Here is a 17,896-nt window from a genome sequence, read left to right as displayed (position 1 = left end):
CCATCCCTGCGTCCCATCACCCTCCTCGGTGGGAGGACACGGATCAGCTTCCCTGAACCCCCTCCCCGGGGGTGTGGAAGGTGTCTGTGCACCCCCCTGTCCCGAAGGGCATCGAGCACCTCTGTCCCGAAGGGCTGCTTGATGTCGTTGGCTGAATTACGGGGATCAATCCCAGCTGCTGGGCGGGAAATGGTGTTTCTGGGAGGGAGACGCGGGGAGGGTTTCCTGGCGCTGCCGTCCCTGGAGCGGCAGAGCAGCCACAACCCATCAGCGGAGCCTTTTAAAACCTCCTCAGCATCTCCAAAGAGGTGCATTAACGAGCCGCGGGCTCCAAGCGGGCCGGAGAGTGGAAATGGGAAGCTCATTAAAGAGACGCCTCTGCCAGAGGGGAGGAAAGGAGAGGAGGAGGAGGAGGAGTCGCTCGTGCTTGTGTCTGTTCCAAATCCCCAAAGTGAGCGAGCTCCTGGGATTTTTCCTGGAATCGGGAGCCGCATGAGAGGTACCAAGTGTCACCTCAGCGCATCACGAGGGGAACCAAGAGGAGGTGTCAGCAAGGAGTGCTGCTCTAACCCTGCTGAGCCCGCAGCCCCGGGCGGGTCAGGAATAAACTGCAGCGAGGAGGGATGGTGGGGACCAAAATGGGGCAATTTGGGCTCTGCAGTGTGGAAATACAGCTTTGTTGGAATAAAAATGGGTGAAAATCAGTGTTAGCTCAGCGGGTCAGAGCAGGGTGCTGACAACACCCAGGCTGTGGGTTTGATCCCTGGCCATTCCCTTCAGATGATCCTTGTGGATTCCTTCCAGCTGTGATGGCAGAGCATGTTCCAGTGGATACCTGACTTGTTTCCCTCTCCCTGCATCCTCCATTCTGTCCTGTTTTCCTGACTCAGGATCGTTTTTAAGCAGCTCACCCAGCCCAGGTGCCCTGAAGCTGCTCCAAAAGAGAAGGGCATCATATTTATTTCCCATTTTTCCTTGAGATTCCCCTTTTCTCTGCCTTCTCCAGCCACGGGGCCAGTTCTCTTTTTTAAAAAAGAAAACCCCCCACCCAACCCTCTGTGAATTGAATTTTCACAGCATTACCTGGCAGCAAGAAGCCAAACTGAGATGAAACTGGATCCCCTTTTAATGCACCCTCACAAACGATCTGCACAAGCCAGATTTGGCATTTTCTTTTTGCAGCCTTCTCTCACTAAGCCCTCGTGAAAGCCTGTGGTGACCCATATGGGAGCTGGAGCTTTGCCCTGCATCAAGGTGTTGAGTCAACAGGAAAGCATGTCACATATAAATATATATATTTATATATATATACACACATTCTTATCCTGGTCCACAGTGACAACCTTGTTTTCCTCCTGCAGCCTCTGCTCTGTGGAATGATTATTCCTAATTCTTGTTAGTGCTGCTCTTGTTTCCCCCCTGGTGAATTGGATTTTGTGCAGTTTGCTGCTCCATTACCATAATGTGTCGCTTTAAAAACCCTTTAATGCTTCCCCAAATTGCTTCTCTGTAAATAGGAATATCACTTAGCATGTTTGGTTACTCTGAAAACTCAGCACTTTAATTTTCCCAGCTGCTCTGGAGGGCTGAAATCCTTCAGGCTTCACCCTGGAAGGTGCTGAGCACCCTCCTGGCCATCCCTGGTGGTCCTTCACTGACAGATTCACCCACCTTTGCCTCCTCTGGGTGTGAAATGAAACCCAGCAGAGAAGCACCATCAGCTGGATGCTTTCCCTGCCACATGGAGCAAAAATGTGACTCTTACAGTGGGGCTGGAACCCTCAGTCCACCCTTCAGGCTGCTGTGGTGGAACTCCCTTATGAGAAAAAGGGTCTAACATCTGTACCTGGACAATTCTGGGGCTCTGCACAACCAGATCTTTCTTGACCCAGAACCTTCCCTTCAGCTTTAATGTTATAGTGTCAATATTAACCCTTGGCTGTGCTGTAGGAGGGTGTTTGAATTAGGTGCTGTCCCCAAGCCCTTGTTTTTTTACCACACTTTGGGGGGTTTTTGTGGTGTTTCTCACATACAGCTGCTCTTACACTGTTTGCAGGCCTCTTAAACGTGGTCAGCTGTCATAAGCTGGAAATTCTTAGCAATTTGGGAGCCTTTTCTGCCAGGTGACAAGTGCCAGGGTGAGAGGAAACGGCCTCAAGTTGCACCATGTGGAGATTAGGGAAAATTTCTTCACTGGAAGTGTGGTCAGGCACTGGAACAGGGAAGTGGTGGAGTGACCATCCCTGGAAATGTTCAAAATCCTGGGGATGTGGCACCTGGGGATGTGGTTTATGCTGAACATGGTGCTGGTGCCGTGGTGAGGGTTGGACATGAGGATCATAGAGGTCATTTCTGTGATTCTATGTCATGAGGTGGGGCAAACTATAAATTATGGGCACTCTGCTGCACCCTAAACCATCTCTTGTACCACAGCAGCAGATAAATGATTACATGGGCATCATGACTTTATAGTGGAAACCCAAGATGTGCTGGATGTTCCTGCAGTGCCGCAGGGAGGGTCCAGCTGCTTTCATGGCTTCAGGTGCTAATTTTCTCCCCTCTCTGCAGGTGATGAGGTGGGAGATTTCCCTTGTGGAGAGGAGCCCCCTGCCAGGCAGTGTGAGAGTGGGACCACCTGCAGGGAGTACTGGCAAGGGCCCAACTACGGCATCACCAACTTCGACAACATCCTCTTCGCTGTGCTCACCGTCTTCCAGTGCATCACCATGGAGGGATGGACAGACATCCTCTACAATGTGAGTCTGTTGGAGGGGCTGGAGGGCTCCTGGGGTGCTCTTGTGCCTTGTGGCAGTCTGGGTAATGTTGTTGTGGAAGGAAAAAGGGATTTAATTTGTGTATTTTCTCGTAGCACCTCACCCTACTTTTTAAGGGGATTGTTCCTGTTTTCCTGGGGGTTGTTCTGCAGGTGCTGTGAGAGCCTTTGAGCCACCACCATGGCCTGTGGGGGTTTGAGGTCATGTCCAAAGGAGGGCAGCGAGGCTGGGGAAGGGTCTGGAGCACAAGTGTTGTGAGGAGAGGCTGAGGGAGCTGGGGGGGCTCAGCCTGGACAGGAGGAGGCTCAGGGGAGACCTTCTCACTCTCTGCAACTCCCTGACAGGAGGGGGGAGCCGGGGGGGGTCGGGCTCTGCTGCCAGGAACCAGCAGCAGGACAAGAGGGCCCAGCCTTGAGCTGCCCCAGGGCAGGTTTAGGTTGGCCATGGGGCAGAAGTTGTTTGCAGAGAGAGGGATCAGCCCTTGGAATGGGCTGCCCAGGGAGGGGGTGGAGTGCCCGTCCCTGGAGGTGTTTGAGCAGAGCCTGGATGTGGCATCAGTGCCATGGTCTGGGTGACAAGGTGGGGTTGGGTCAAGGGTTGGACCAGATGATCTCAGAGGCCTTTTCCAACCCAATTGATTCTATGATTCTGTGATTTGCTTTCCTGCAGCATGTTTTGTGTCAGGGGGGTGTTGCCAAGTGTAGGAATTGCTGTGGCACTCCAAGGTGCTGCTGTGGGATGGGTGGGTGAGCAGGAGCAAGTTCTCACAATGTCCTGTAGTAAATCAGTAAATTACCAAATTGCACAACATTGGGTGGCAAAACCAGTGACTCCTTAATATTTTGTACCTGGGGCTTTGCTCTCTTGAGGAAGTCTCTTCCTCTCTTGGGTGCAACCTTTGTGATCAAACTTTTAATTTCCATCAGTGAGCAGCACCAGCTGGACCTCAGCACCAAGGGCCAGGACTACTTTGGGCAACTCCAACACAATTTTATGAAGCCCTACCACCCACCTTCACACCTGGCACCACCCTGTTGGCTGTGAAGACCAGGCTGAATTTCCTCACAGGGGTCTTTGCTGACAGTTTTTGTCAAAACCTCTTGTTTGCTCAAGTTTTCCTCTTTCCAGTTTCCCAGAGCAGGACAATCTCACCCAGTTAGCAATGACTGGCTGACTCTGCTGCCTTTCAGGCAGTGCAATGCTCTTGTTTGAGCTGGTATTTTATGTGGGAAAATAACTAAAGTGGGCACATTGCTAATGCCCTCCACCCATCCAGTGGCAGGAGGATGGCAGTGTGTTCACTGCTTCATTACAGCCTCCAGACCCACGCTGGGCTCTTTCACAGCCTTTTCTGGGAGGGTTTTTGTAGCAAAAGGAAAGGATTTTCATCAGCCACAGTAAATTGCAAGGTACAATTCTGCTGGGTTTGAAGCCAATATACCTGATTTATTACCTTCTCCATTCGTTGCTCAGCTGCTCCATTTATTCCCAGTCTCAGACCACTTAGAGTGATCTCTAAAGGGCGCATTTCCCCACTCCATGCCCCACCTCTCCCCGAAACTTCATCACACAACCAGTTTCTCCCACTCTCATTCAGCATTTCTGCTCCTTCCTTCCAGTGCCAAGCGTTGTAAGAAAAGCCCATTAGCATCCTGCCTGAATTGATTAATCAATATGTGGAGAATTAGATCATCTTCTCCCAAACTGCCTCTTGTACCACGTGCAAAACCCAGAGCCTACTCTTGGGGTATTGATTTTGGGGCTTGCTTTGGAGCTCTTACAGTATCATCCCAGACCCCCATTAATCTCACTGGGAACAGGTTCCTGGAGGAGCTGCTGTTGAGTGTTTATTGTACATCACGTCTGAGACCCCAGTTTAGATTTGGATGCTTGGTGGGTTCACTTCTCTGTCAGGTCTGAGGGTCCCTGTTGGGTGGAGGGCTGTTGGGTGGAGGGTTGTGCCACAGGGCCCCTCAGTTCATGTAAATGATGCCAAGAGCCCCCTCTGTCCCCTGTCCCTGAGTGCTGTGTCACCCCCTCCCTGTGCTGCCCTGCTTGCTGAGGACCTGCCTGTGCTTCTGCTGAGAGAATCTGTGGGTGGAGAAGATCACCCTGCCGAGCCCTCAACCTCTTCACAGCTTCAGTCACGGGCAGTTTATGGCCACTTGGCTTTTGTTTTGGTGTCTTCTGTGCCTACTCTGAGTTCACCAGATTTAAAAAGGAGATAAAAGCCCAAACCACAGGCTGCAGTGACTGAAAACCCTCTGTGGGGGCTCGTGGTGAGTGCAGCTCTCAGACTGCAGGAGTAACAGAAATGCAGCTGGTCACAGAATCACAGGATCACACACTGGCTTGAGTTTGAAGGGACCTTAAAGCCTGGCAGGGTCCAGGTCCACCCCTGCCATGGGCAGGGACACCTTCCACTAGCCCTGGTTGCTCCAAGCCCCGTCCAACCTGGATTTAGACACTTCCAGGGATTCAGGGGCAGCCACAGCTTCTCTGGGCAGCCTATGCCAGGGCCTCCCCACCCTCTCATCCAACAATTCCTTCCCAATATCCCATCTATCCCTGCCCTGTATCAGTGGGAAGCCATTCCCTGTGTCCTGTCCCTCCATCCCTTGTCCCAGGTCCCTCTCCAGCTCTCCTGGAGCCTCTTTAGGCCCTGGAAGGGGCTCTCAGGTCTCCCTGGATCCTTCTCTTCTCCAGGTGAGCACCCCCAGCTCTCCCAGCCTGGCTCCAGCCCTTGGAGCATCTCTGTGGCTTCCTCTGGACCCCCCATAGCAGATCCACATCTTTCTTGTGTTGGGGACCCTGGAGCTGGAGGCAGCTCTGCAGGTGGGGTCTCACAAGGGCCCTCTCCTGACCTGGCCACTCCTCTTTGGATGCAGTCCATCCACCAGCACCAGACAGTTCAGCACCTGCACACTGGTGCTGCCTGAATCAGCTGGTCCTTACTGGTCCCATCCTGGGTTGATATGGGAAGAAGCTGGAAGGTGTTGCCTCTTGCATCCAGAGCTCGAATGGTGGAGTTAGTGAATGTGTGTCAGGGTCCTTCTCCTTGGTTTGGGAGGACAGGGAGCAAACCAGCATGTTCAGGGTCAGACAGTGGGTGAGTGTCCCTTGTTCAGGGAGCTTTGATTCCCCATCTGGGTTCTCCACTGCTGAGGAGAATGTTTTTTCCTCAGGAAAATTTTGCAGTGGTGGTGGAGCTCCTTTCCCTGCCAGCCCCAGCCCTTGGGGTCCTCAGGGAGGGCAGCGTTCCCCTGGTGCAGGAGACTCATCAGAGCTGAGCTGTGGACCTACTTTTCATGCTTTGCTTAATTAAGATTTGCAAAAGGCTGTGGGACCACGAGAGGCAAGATGTGGTCCATGTGAACTGTGATGATACTTTAGGAATTAAAAAGGCTGGTGCTTTTTCTTCTAGGAACTAAGTAGAAAGCAGGGAAAATTGTGCAGGTCTGGTGCCCCCAACATAAGAAGGACATGGAACTGTTGGAGCAAGTCCAGAGGAGGCCACAATGTTGATAAGGGGAGAGAGAACCTCCCGTATGGAGACAGGCTGGGAAAGTTGGGGCTGTTCAACCTGGAGAGGAAAAGGTTGTGTGGAGACCTCACAGCACCTTCCAGGATCTGAAGGGGCCTTCAGGGAAGCCAGAGAAGGACCCTTCATCAGGAACTGGAGGGAAAGGACAAGGGGGAATGGGTACAAACTGAAAGAGGGGATGTTCAGGTTAGATATAGAGAAGGAATTCTGTGAGGGTGGGGAGGCCCTGGCACAGGTTTCCCAGAGAAGCTGTGGCTGCCCCTGGATCCCTGGAAGTGTCCAAGGCCAGGTTGGACGGGGCTTGGAGCAACCTGGGCTAGTGGAAGGTGTCCCTAGTGGAACAAGATGAGCTTTAAAGTTCCTTCCAACCCAAACCATTCCATGACTGTGTGAGATCTGCTGTTCCTCAGCCTCAGCAGGGCCCTTCCTTCCCCCCTTCCCTGCTGTGCCCACGGCTGGGGCAGGCTTGTCACCTTCCTTGTGCCAACCCCCTCCCTTCCTGCTGTCAGAGCAGACAGCCCTGCCTGGGAGCTGTTCCTCAGGGCTGAAGCCCCTGTGATGCCAGGCAGTCTGGGGCTGGACCCAGCACAGGAATGTTGAGGTTACAACTTCCTCCTTAATGGGCTGTTCATTTCCTTCTGAAAATCTCTGGTTGATTGATTGCTTTGCATCACCAGAGCTTTGTTATTGCTCCCTTCTTCCTGCTGCTCCATTGATTGGGGGGGTGCTGGGGAGAGTCAGGATTTTTAGTGGTGGTGGCAGGGATCAGTCACGGGGTGAAACGTGCCTTTTAAATTCAGCATTAATCGAACTATTTCATCTGCTCTGTCCTGAAAGCAGATTTGAGACTGAAAAAGCTGGTTTGTGGTGGCATCAGGCAGACTGAAGAGTTTGGTGCCAAGTGATGTTCAGGAAAATGGGAGCTTGGCCTTGGGTTGGATGATTTGGGCTCAGGTCTGTCCAGAGCAAGCACTTTATTGGGAAGGGTTATTTAGCCATTTCCAAAGGGTTGAGATGACTTTCTGTGTGGTCCAGGGACAGCCTTCCTACAGTTTTAGAGAGACCTTAGCACAGGCTTTGCATTAAGCAATCTGCCTTGCAAATATCCATGTTCTTCCCCTGTGATAAATTGAGGAATTAGGAGGGCAAGCAGAAAGCAAGTTGACAAATCTCAGCCCATTTTCTCCTTGCTGATCCATTCTTTGTTCTTACAGATAGTTTCCTTTTAACTGGGGCCAATGAAAGCTCCCCAGCAAGACTTTGTCTGGAGGGTGATTTATGCTCGAAGCAAAAAAGGCTGAATCAGCAGTTGGGGGAAATGCTTTAATAATAAGCTCAGGAAAAGGCCTTCCTGCATCAGCAGCACAAAAGCACTGGAACAATTCCTCCAAACAAGCATTTCTGGGAGCTGTGGCCTGTTTGTGCTCTGAGTCAAGGAGCAACAGGTGATTTAGGAAAGGTGGTGATGGGGAAGAACCTTTTCTCCAGCAAATGGAGTGCATTTACCTCCTGTAATTCAGGGCTTCAGGAATGCACTGAAATAGAGAAACTAAACTGTTTTCCTCAGTGTGGGAGGACTCAGTGTCACAGCCCAGTGTTCTGAGCAGCACTTCAGCCTAATCCAGTGCAGACAGAGCAGAGAGTCCTCAAATATGGGCTGAGCATCTTCTGGATCATGAAATTAGGGAAAAATTTAGGGACCACCAACTCCCTGTGGGCCTCAACGCTGCTTGAGTACCACATGCCCTAGACTGGCAAACCTGACCTCTGCAGCAGGGATTAGGCTGATCCCAGGCTGGTCCAGGGACAGGAGCTGTGTCTCCCCACAGTGTGGACCAGCCTGTGGGAAAAATCCCCCTTTTAAATGTAGAAAGACAGCAGAAACTCAAGGAACAAAGAAACAGGGAAGAATTTATTCAGCGCGCCAGGTCTTTCTCTCACCGGGTGTTTTCTGGGGAAAAAGACCCTTTGGGTTTAAATCTTATACATTTTACAGTTTCACAAAATCCCACCCTTTTCCAGATCAGTTTAATATATTCATTTTTGCCTAAAAAGGTTTCTTTTCTCTGAAAAAGAGGCTTTCCCTTTCTTCTGATTGGCTGCAGGGTGTCCTCTGTCAAAGCTGATCCCCACCCTGGTGTGGTGTGGGTGCTGGGGGATACTTTGAGGGTGAAATAAGTGGCACCTAGTGATTAGACTGTCTCCTGGGACTATTAAATTTATTCATCATTTCCCATGAAGTGTTTTAACATGCCAAATGTTTGACAGCATGCTTTGAGCACGGCTCTCTGCACTCTGTAACCAGTGGCTGCTGGACCTGGAGGATGCTGAGGGAGGATGTTCCCAGTGATGGATTCCAAGCTCTTGGCAAACTAAGGGGTAGAATCTGGGTATAAAAAAACAGAGGCTGAGTACTGGGGACAAAGACAGAGGTGGGAGGAAATGATGTAGCTGCTGGGCAAGAGAAGCTGTGATGCCCTGTGCTCTGTGTCCAGATCTTCCTCCAGATCTGGTTTTCAAATGGAACAGTGGGATTTCAGGTCATCTTGTTTACCTCTCTGTGTTTGTGAATGACAGTGATTCATCTATTGCTAATATGGTCTGTCTGGGGGTGTGAAACCTTTTCAAGAGGCAATAGTACAACTCCTTGTTCCCTTTCCTGTGCAGTAATTCTCAGTTTGGCCCATGCAAGACCCTTATTGTCCATGGTGAACCACTCTCCTGTTTGCAAAGTGAGAAAAGCCTGAAAAGATTTGTGCCTGACCACGAATCTCCAATTAAAATAATTATTTTACTATGCTAAGTGGAAGCATTAATTACAAAGCCTGTCAGTGGAGAGGGGACAGCTGGTGGCCTTACTGAGGTACTCCCTCCTAGTCACTGTGCAACTTATAACTCTCCACATATATGGGAGAGGAATCACATTTTCTGTGCTGTTTTGCTTCTGTGGTTGCTTTAAAAATGTCCTTTCCATGAGATGCCTTGATAACTTTGCTCCTTTTAATAAATGTTGTGTAGTAAAGAACCACAGGATACCCTGAGTAGGTAGACCCTGGTGTAGACCTGTGGGTGAGCTTGGAGTGCTTTCCACAGTCTCCTCAGGGGTTTGGGAAGATGTTGGAGCTCCTTGCTGTGGTCCCTGCACAGGTTTGATCCTGACACCGTTTGATCTCCATGAGCTGCAGCCGTGTGGTGCTCGATGAGCTCCCGAGGAGCTGAGGACGGTGTTTGTGCTCCCAGTCCTCCCTCAGAAAACCACAGGGCAAACCTGATTCATCTCAGCTTGGCAGAAATGTTGGTGTTGACTTTCAAAGAGCAGGGGTTTCACCTTTTATCTTTTCTCCACAGGAGTTCAAAGCTACGGGTGGAATTTGCTTTGCAAAGCAGGGGCTCCTTGCAGGAAAGGAGAAATGTCAGAGTGTGCACTCATTGGCTTTTGATATTAATGGCAAGAGATTTTTCATGTTTCTTCTGTTTTCTACTGACAAATATTAGTGTCCAGTGGGTATTTCAAGACCATGGACTGGACCTAACCTAATATGCTTGTAAGTAGGAATGAACAGTTCAAATAAAATATAAGTCTACCTTAAATTGGATGGCAGCTAGAACTTTACCCTCACTGAATTATAACAGTTTATGATTCACTTGGTATTTTTCATTCCCCTTTGTGTCTTTGAATTTCTTTATTCCTATAAAGATAAAGGAAGGGAAGGCTGGGATATGATTGTTCCATTTCCAGCCCAAGACAGAGATGGTTTTGGGGGTGGGATGGTGGCTCTGTTGGGGTTTGTAGGGGCAGGAGAGGACCTGTTTGTACCAGAGCTCACACATGTCTTTCTGGGGGCATTCCATAGAATCATAGACTTTTTTGGGTTGGAAAGGACCTTAAAGATGATCCAGTCCTACCCCCTGCCATGGGCAGGGACACCTTCCACTAGCCCAGGTTGCTCCAAGCCCCATCCAACCTGGCCTTGGACACTTCCAGGGATCCAGGGGCAGCCACAGCTTCTCTGGGCAACCTGTGCCAGTGAAAGATTTATTTATGAAGATCAAACCACTGATATTCAATTTTCATCAGCCACAGCTGAGAGCTGAGGAACCCAATGTGCTCTCCTCAGGAGGAGTTGGGATGTGACTGGCACTGGTTACCTGCACTGTGAGGTGGTTTCTTGAGCCAAACCCTCCAGGGAGGTTGTGCAAAGGTGCAGGTTGGATGTGCAACAGAAAGCAGAAGGGAAATAAATAACATAAAGCAGCATCCCCTTACCAAGAGCTTTAGATCTTTCTTATGAAGATGGAGCCAGGGGCTCTGTCCCCCTCTGGGGGAGTTCAGATGCAGCCAGCAGTGCCCACAGGGCTGGGGAGAAACATGCCCCCACTGTCTTGTCCACAGCAAAGGACCTGTTGTGATTTCTCAGCTTCTCAGAGCCAAGAGCCCCCAACATCTGTGCCCAGCTGGGCCAGGCTGTCGTGTAACATTCCCCACACCCTGATTTAGGGAGAGGTTGCCCTTGGGGCCCTGATGCTCAGCAGTGCTGAGCTCCCCTTGTCACTGTGCATTTGCTCCTGGAAATGCTCTGGGTGCCCCGGGGAGCTGCCTGGCAGCAGGTGCTATGTGACAGGGCCAGCCCAGCACGTGTCACCCACTGCTGCTGGGATGGGGAGGGCAGCTGAGCTCCTGTGCTGGAATTGTGCTTTCTCTCTCTCCCTGCAGCTTCTTAAAGCAGAGAAAATCCCCTGATGTGTTCGGTGTTCATGGCACTCCCTGTTGAGTCAGGGGGATTTTAATTTGTAATAAGAACCAGGCATCTTCTATGTGCACAGGAAGGATAATTCCCAGTCTCTTGCTTCTGCTGAGGGGTTAAATGTTGATTTCTCGTGTTTCAGTATCACCAATCACCTCCAGGAAAGGTTTAGGAGGAGGCACTGAGAGCATGGAGCAGCTTTGAGTGCAGGGTTGGTGTTGTGGGTGAGAGTGGAAGGTTTAGATAAAATTTATTTAAAAAGCCATTGAGCCACGAGGTGCAAAAAGGACTCCCTTACTTCCTAAACTCCTTCTCAGACAGGAGTTTAGGTACAGCTGAATCCAATCTTAGCCTTGGATTGTGTCAATGGTTTAAATTTAAGGAATTATAGAGATATGATTGAACTACTTCTGTCCTGCATGTTGTAATGATTGGCAAAATGAGAACATTATATAAAATGAATCATTTATTCTTACAAATGATCTGACAAAAGATCTTAATCAGAATTATTTACTCCACATTATAAAAGCTAAAACTACTAGTAGTGTAGTATCAGATAGGACAGTGCACTATGTTGAAGCAATTATTGAAACAATTACATTAAAGCTGGCAAAAAGAAATAATTATTAAGTAGAGATTTGATGTAACTCACTAGGTCCTGAATTGTTGGTGTGTAGACCTTTTTCCAGGTTGTTTTAGAGGTGTGGATTCCACCCCTGTTTCCTGCTGGTTTGAAGCTTCCTCCTTCCCGTTATGTTGTTACGACAGGAACTTTCCTGAAGTGGAAGGGAGGGTTGTTATTACGTAGAAAAATGAATCTTTTTAGGTCAAAGTCCATTCATTTGGGTTATCACTTGTGCGTGACAGGCATCAAATTCTCAGCAACTCTCAAGTTTCAGGAATTCTTGGATAAACAGCCTCACCTACCACCCACGGGGAGCTGTCAGGCAGAAACCCAGTGCTGTGAAAATATCCAGACTTTCCATGTCTCAGAACCCTCCCTGGAGCTCCGTGTCCAAACTGTCCTGGTGGACTGGATTTCTCAGCTCCCATTTCCCCAGAGAGAAGCCTCACACCAGGCTCTGGAGTGTCAGACCTGCTACTAATGAGAGCTGCTCAGACATTTATAATCCAGCAGTAAAATCGGTGTTTTCATCAACAGATTTGTAGTTCAGCTGGAAAATCCCTTGTAGACACTGAACAAGCAGCACAAGCTCCTCCTGCCCAGCTGAGCTGCTCTGTTGGCCCCTGTGAGGGAAAAGCAGGTGGAGACTGGAGGGATCTGTCCAACTGATGGATCCTGTGTGAGCTGATGAGCTGTCAGGACAACAATCCTACCCCAGTCGAAACTCTGCCTTGGCTGATATCCATTATTCATGCTCTCCTCCTGGATTTTGGAGGGCTGGAGAGCCTGTTTGCCAAAGGGCTGAATTCCCAGGTCTTTCAGGGATGCAGTGTTGCTGCATGGCAGGCTTTGCATAACTCCTCAGCTGGAAGGTTTTGCAGAAATCCACAGGCATTGTAATAGGAAATGTGGAACGTGCCTCAGGCTAAAATGGTTTTGAAATATTTAGATGCCAAGAGGGGTGTGATGGAGGTCTCTGACCATGCCTGGGCCTCCATCTGTCTGCAAACACAGACTGTCTGACCCTGTGCCCACGTGGACATTCTCTCTAAGGCAAATAGGACTGAGCTTGTTCAGCCCTGGCTGAGCAAATTACCCTGCTCAGAAAAGCACTTGAGCAAATGTGGAAAGAGCTGAAGTGCCTCCCTGAATCTTCTGGGTTTTATTTGATGTCCTGGGGAAGATATATTCAAACTGACTGGGGGGTGGCCACCTCCAGGTTTAACAGGAGACATTTAAGATATACAGCAGGAGAGTGACATCTATCATACCAACTTCAAAGAGCCCCTTCAGCAGAGCAATTGCTCCCTGAAATGGGCTGGAACCTCTCCAAACAGCAGCACAATCACCAGGGCTTGTCAGGGAGTGAGAACTCCAGCTGAAGGAATTCCCTCCTAGCACTGAGGGTACATGCAGCTCTCCCACCCAGGATGGAAAAGGCAGCTGTGCTTCCAGGAACAAGCCATGCTGCTCCTGCCCTGCCTGCTGCACGTGGGGCTGAGGGGAGGCAGTGAGAGAGGCTTTCTAAGAAAACCAGAAGTGGGGTCTCATTTGCTCTGCAGCTCCTCCAGCAGCCCCAAATCCCTGTGGTTTGGTGCTCTGACAGGAGAGGCTGGTGCTGGGGGGGTTCTGGGAGAAAGTTTTTGCTCTTTTTCTACAGCCCACGTGCCCTGGGCACAGGGGAGGGACAGAGGCTGTGAGGGGGATGATGTGGGTGGGCTGGGGTGGGTGGGGGGGTGCAGGGCAGCTCTGGGGGTGCTGGGCTGAGGGAACTCCACAGATGGGTGTTGTCAGGGCTGGGTTTGTGCTGTGGCATCAGCAGAGAAGAGAGAGAACAGTCTCTGGGGGGCAGGTCACCCGTGGGCAGCCTGGTGTGTGCCACAACGAGGTGTGGGTTGAAGCTGCTCGTGGGCAGAAGGTGCCACCATCCTCCTTTGTCTGCCCCCAGGGTCAGCACTGGTGACATTCCAGCCCTCCTGCTTCTTTTTACATAACCACACACTGGTTTGGGTTGGGAGGGATCTTAAAGTTCATCTCGTTCCACCCTGGGACACCTTCCACTCTCCCAGGTTGCTCCAAGCCCCGTTCAACCTGGCCTGGAATGTTCCAGGGATGGGGCAGCCACCACCTCTCAGACAACCTTCAAGTTCTTTTCCCTCCAGCTGATAAAATTCCTGGTGCTACAGAGACTTTCAAATAGGAAATTTTTAATCCATATTTTTTTTTCTGCAACATTTTTATTCTTTCTCGTGTTTTGTGTGCCCCTGGAAGTGTCCAAGGCCAGGTTGGATGGGGCTTGGAGCAACCTGGGCTAGTGGAAGGTGTCCCTGCCCATGGCAGGGGGTTGGGAAAGAGATGATCCTTCAAGTCCTTTCAACCCAAACTATTCTAGGATTCTAAAATCCAGCAAATGCTCTGCAAATCCCTTGCAGGAGGAAAATTGCCCCATAACTGTGGAAAGCAATTCATCACAACAAACCAGTTCCCAGGTTATTCCCTCCCAGTGAAGCCTCTTGAATACAGAGCAGAGCAGCTCTGAGCTGGTCTCTTTATTTTCTACAGACTTAAAGAATTTACACTGTAGTAAATATTTTCACACTTAAATTTGGAATTTCACAGCAGTTTTCATTTAAATTTGGAACAACCTGGCAAGGCTTGTGATTAGGAAAAGTCTCTTTTCTGATCTCTTTTTTTTCTTTCCTGTCACAGACAGTCCTTTTCTATTTAAAATGTCTTCAGAAAACCTTGTGAAATCTCTTTAGATGGAGCCAAGAGGTTCGTGACCAAGTGGTTTTTGTTCTGTTTTGTCTGAAGCAGGAAAATAGTGGGGGATAAAACAGCTTTGGACTCTTGTTCTGAGTGGGGTTTGCTTTGACAAAGGGCTGTTGGACCTGGGGAGCTTTGCTGTGCTCCAGAATCTGTGGGACTGACCTCTGAGCTCATTCTGTGAGCTGGAGATGTACCTACAAGGATATTTGCTGCTTACAATTAACTTACAAAAACTTCTGCTTATAATTAAACTTACAATTAAGAGGAGAAGCTGTACTGCTGGAGGAATAGTTTCTTTAGAAGACAGAATGAGAAGGTGGCCAAACCTAAAGAGATCAATACTCTGCTCAATCCCCACCCTCTGCTGCAGAATGCAGGTGGGTAAGAGCCTGTTGTTAGGATTTTATACGATGGAATATGAGATTTTAATTAATTAAACCAGTTTTCTGCTTTGAATACTCCTTGGCAAGCTTTTGCTGGTGAAGTTTTGAGGGAAAAGAAGAATCAGACAGGATCCAGATCTGCATTTCAGATGATGAGGAAGCCTGTGCATTATTCTTAGGGCTGTCATTAAATGTAATGATTTTGGGCATGGGCCCTCAATTCCCTCTGTTCAGAGTCAGAAAACAAAGGAGTCCTGGGTTGTTGGAATGTTCTGGGAATGGCTCCATGTGACTGACCCTGTGCTGCTGACTGAGGGGCTGCAGCCCCAGCGACTGCTGAGTGGGAGGAAAAGTTTATCCTGCACCTACTCACTAGACCAGCAAAACTCTGCTTTGGTCTGAACAGTACATGATCCACGAGCAACCAGAGTGAAGAGAGCTCTAAATGTGTGTTATAAATGTGTTATAAAATTTATAACAAATAAAGGGAAGGGAAGGAAAGGGAAGGGAAGGGAAAAGGGAAGAGAAAGGAAGGTTTGGGAAGGTTTGAGAAAGGAAGGGAAAGGAAGGGAAGGGAATTTATGTGTTATAAATGCACAGAAAGATGAATATTTAGGGACACCTTTGGCTCTTCACCAGCCAATCACTCGTGGTGTCCCCAGGGCTCAGTGTTGGGCCCAGTCCTGTTTAATGTCTCTATGGAGGATCTGGATGAGGGGATTGAGTCCCATCAGCAAGTTTGTAGGTGACACCAAATTGGGGAGGGGGGGGGTGTTGATCTGCTGGAAGGCAGGAGGGCTCTGCAGAGGGACCTGGACAGGCTGGATCCATGGGCTGAATCCAAAGGGATGAGGTTCAACCAGGCCAAGGGCCGGGTCCTGCCCTGTGGCCACAACAACCCCCGGCAGCTCCACGAACTGGGACAGAGTGGGGGGACAGAAAGGGACCTGGGAGTGCTGACTGACAGCAGCTGAACATGAGCCAGGGGTGCCCAGGTGGCCAAGAGGGTCAATGGATCCTGGCCTGGATCAGGAACAGTGTGGCAGCAGGAGCAGGGAGGGGATTCTGCCCCTGTGCTGGGCACTGGGGAGGCCACCCCTGGAGTGCTGTGCCCAGCTCTGGCCCCTCAGCTCAGGAAGGACATGGAGGGGCTGGAGCAGGTCCAGAGAAGGGCAACGAGGCTGGGGAAGGGTCTGGAGCACAAGTGCTGGGAGGAGAGGCTGAGGGAGCTGGGGGGGCTCAGCCTGGACAGGAGGAGGCTCAGGGGAGACCTTCTCACTCTCTACAACTCCCTGACAGGAGGGGGGAGCCGGGGGGGGTCGGGCTCTGCTGCCAGGAACCAGCAGCAGGACAAGAGGGCACAGCCTTGAGCTGCCCCAGGGCAGGTTTAGGTTGGCCATGGGGCAGAAGTTGTTTGCAGAGAGAGGGATCAGCCCTTGGAATGGGCTGCCCAGGGAGGGGGTGGAGTGCCCGTCCCTGGAGGTGTTTGAGCAGAGCCTGGATGTGGCATCAGTGCCATGGTCTGGGTGACAAGGTGGGGTTGGGTCACAGGTTGGACCAGATGATCTCAGAGGTCTTTTCCAACCTGGTTGACTCTGGGATTCAATGAAGGACATCAGGTCCCTGGAGCCCTGTTGGTTGGCTTTGTGCTACAAGAAAAGCACATCAGGAGAGCAGTGAATTTATTCTCAATGCAACTCGACTTCCACATGAGTTTTCCCAGGCAAGGAATGACATGGGAAACACTCCTGCTGGCCAAGAATTTGAAATTTAGCAGCAGACCCTGTTTTTCAAGGTGCAACCCTTCCTCCAACAGCACAACCCACCCCCAGGAGCCTCTGAGCTCACTTTGTGTGGGCACCTGGCAGTGCTTTGTACTCCCTCTCAGAAAACACAAGTCTCAGAGAAAAGAAACTGAGAAACTCTGTGTGCTCAGAGAAGAGAAAACTGAAGACTGTGAGGCACCAGTGAATCAGGGAATATCTTGGATTTTGGGATGAATTGGCTGCCCCTGGAGCATCTTGACTTGAGTCACACTGAGGTGAAATTTCTTGGTCCCACCTCTGTGGCTTTTAGTTTCGTGATGAGTGTTGAAGAAAGACAGGGAAGGTTTAATCTTTGTTAGACATTTCAGGACATTGGGGTAAGTGGGTCTGGCTTGGTGTGGGTGCCCCCTGGCACTGCTGGGTCACCTGTGCCCATCAGCAAGGCAGTGCCTTGGTCTGTTGTCCCAGATAAGGAATTTAAGCCCAACAAAAGGCTTTGGGGCTGCAGGTAACCCATGGGATGGTTTGGGTGCAAAGATACAGCTCTGCTTGGTCACTGTGCCATTAACACCCTGTGTGACCTTGCAGAAGGGGCTCAAATGTGTAAAATGCATCTTCATGGAATCAGGGAATGGTTTGGGTTCAAAGGGACCTGAAAGATCATCTCACTCCAACCCCCTGAGATGGGCAGGGACACCTTCCACTAGACCAGGTTACTCAGAGCTCCATCCAACCTGGACTCAAACCTTCCTTATCTTCCAGACAACTCCAACCTGGACTTAAACCTTCCTTATCTTCCAGGCAGCTCCAGTGCCATAACTGTGGGGTTCAGAGGGGGGCTGGTCAGCTGTTTTCTGGGGTAATTCTTCCTCTTGGGCACCTCCACCCTGGTTCTGACCTTCCTTATTTTGAACGTGCATGACATTGTTCCCAACACCGAGTTGACATTCATTATTCAAGTCCACAGCTGTTTAAAAATAAAAGATAGGGGAGGAGGAACTACAAAGGAAAGCCCCAAACCATTAAAAAACAGGTAGAGTCCCTTGGCCAGCCTGTTATTTTTGCCAGTGAAAGAGCTTTGCCAGTGCCAGGCAGGCACACTCATGAATAAAGCAGCTGAGTGAATCCACATGGGCTGGGGAGAGAATGAATTTTTTATCAAGAAGCCCTGTTAGCATATTTACTATTGATTTATTGGATGGAGGCATAAAACATCAGCACTTTTGCTTTTTTCATTCTCCCCAGCTCTGTAAGGGGAGAAACAAAGGGAAGGATTTGCTTCTATTGAAA

General features: G+C 50.0%; 1 protein-coding gene across 1 annotated transcript in view; it reads left to right on the top strand.

Moving 5' to 3' along the window:
* CACNA1B (calcium voltage-gated channel subunit alpha1 B) overlaps window positions 1–17,896 on the top strand; it is a 308,761-nt gene that overhangs the window by 113,392 nt on the left and 177,473 nt on the right. Inside the window, 1 exon segment of the mRNA XM_032708038.1 lies at window positions 2,569–2,756. Within this exon segment, the coding sequence (XP_032563929.1) occupies window positions 2,569–2,756 (188 nt within the window).

The sequence above is a fragment of the Chiroxiphia lanceolata genome, chromosome 21 (assembly GCF_009829145.1).
Source record: "Chiroxiphia lanceolata isolate bChiLan1 chromosome 21, bChiLan1.pri, whole genome shotgun sequence".
NCBI lineage: Eukaryota > Metazoa > Chordata > Aves > Passeriformes > Pipridae > Chiroxiphia > Chiroxiphia lanceolata.
Note: the sequence above shows the minus strand (reverse complement) of the source record. Positions and strands in the feature narration are given on the sequence as shown.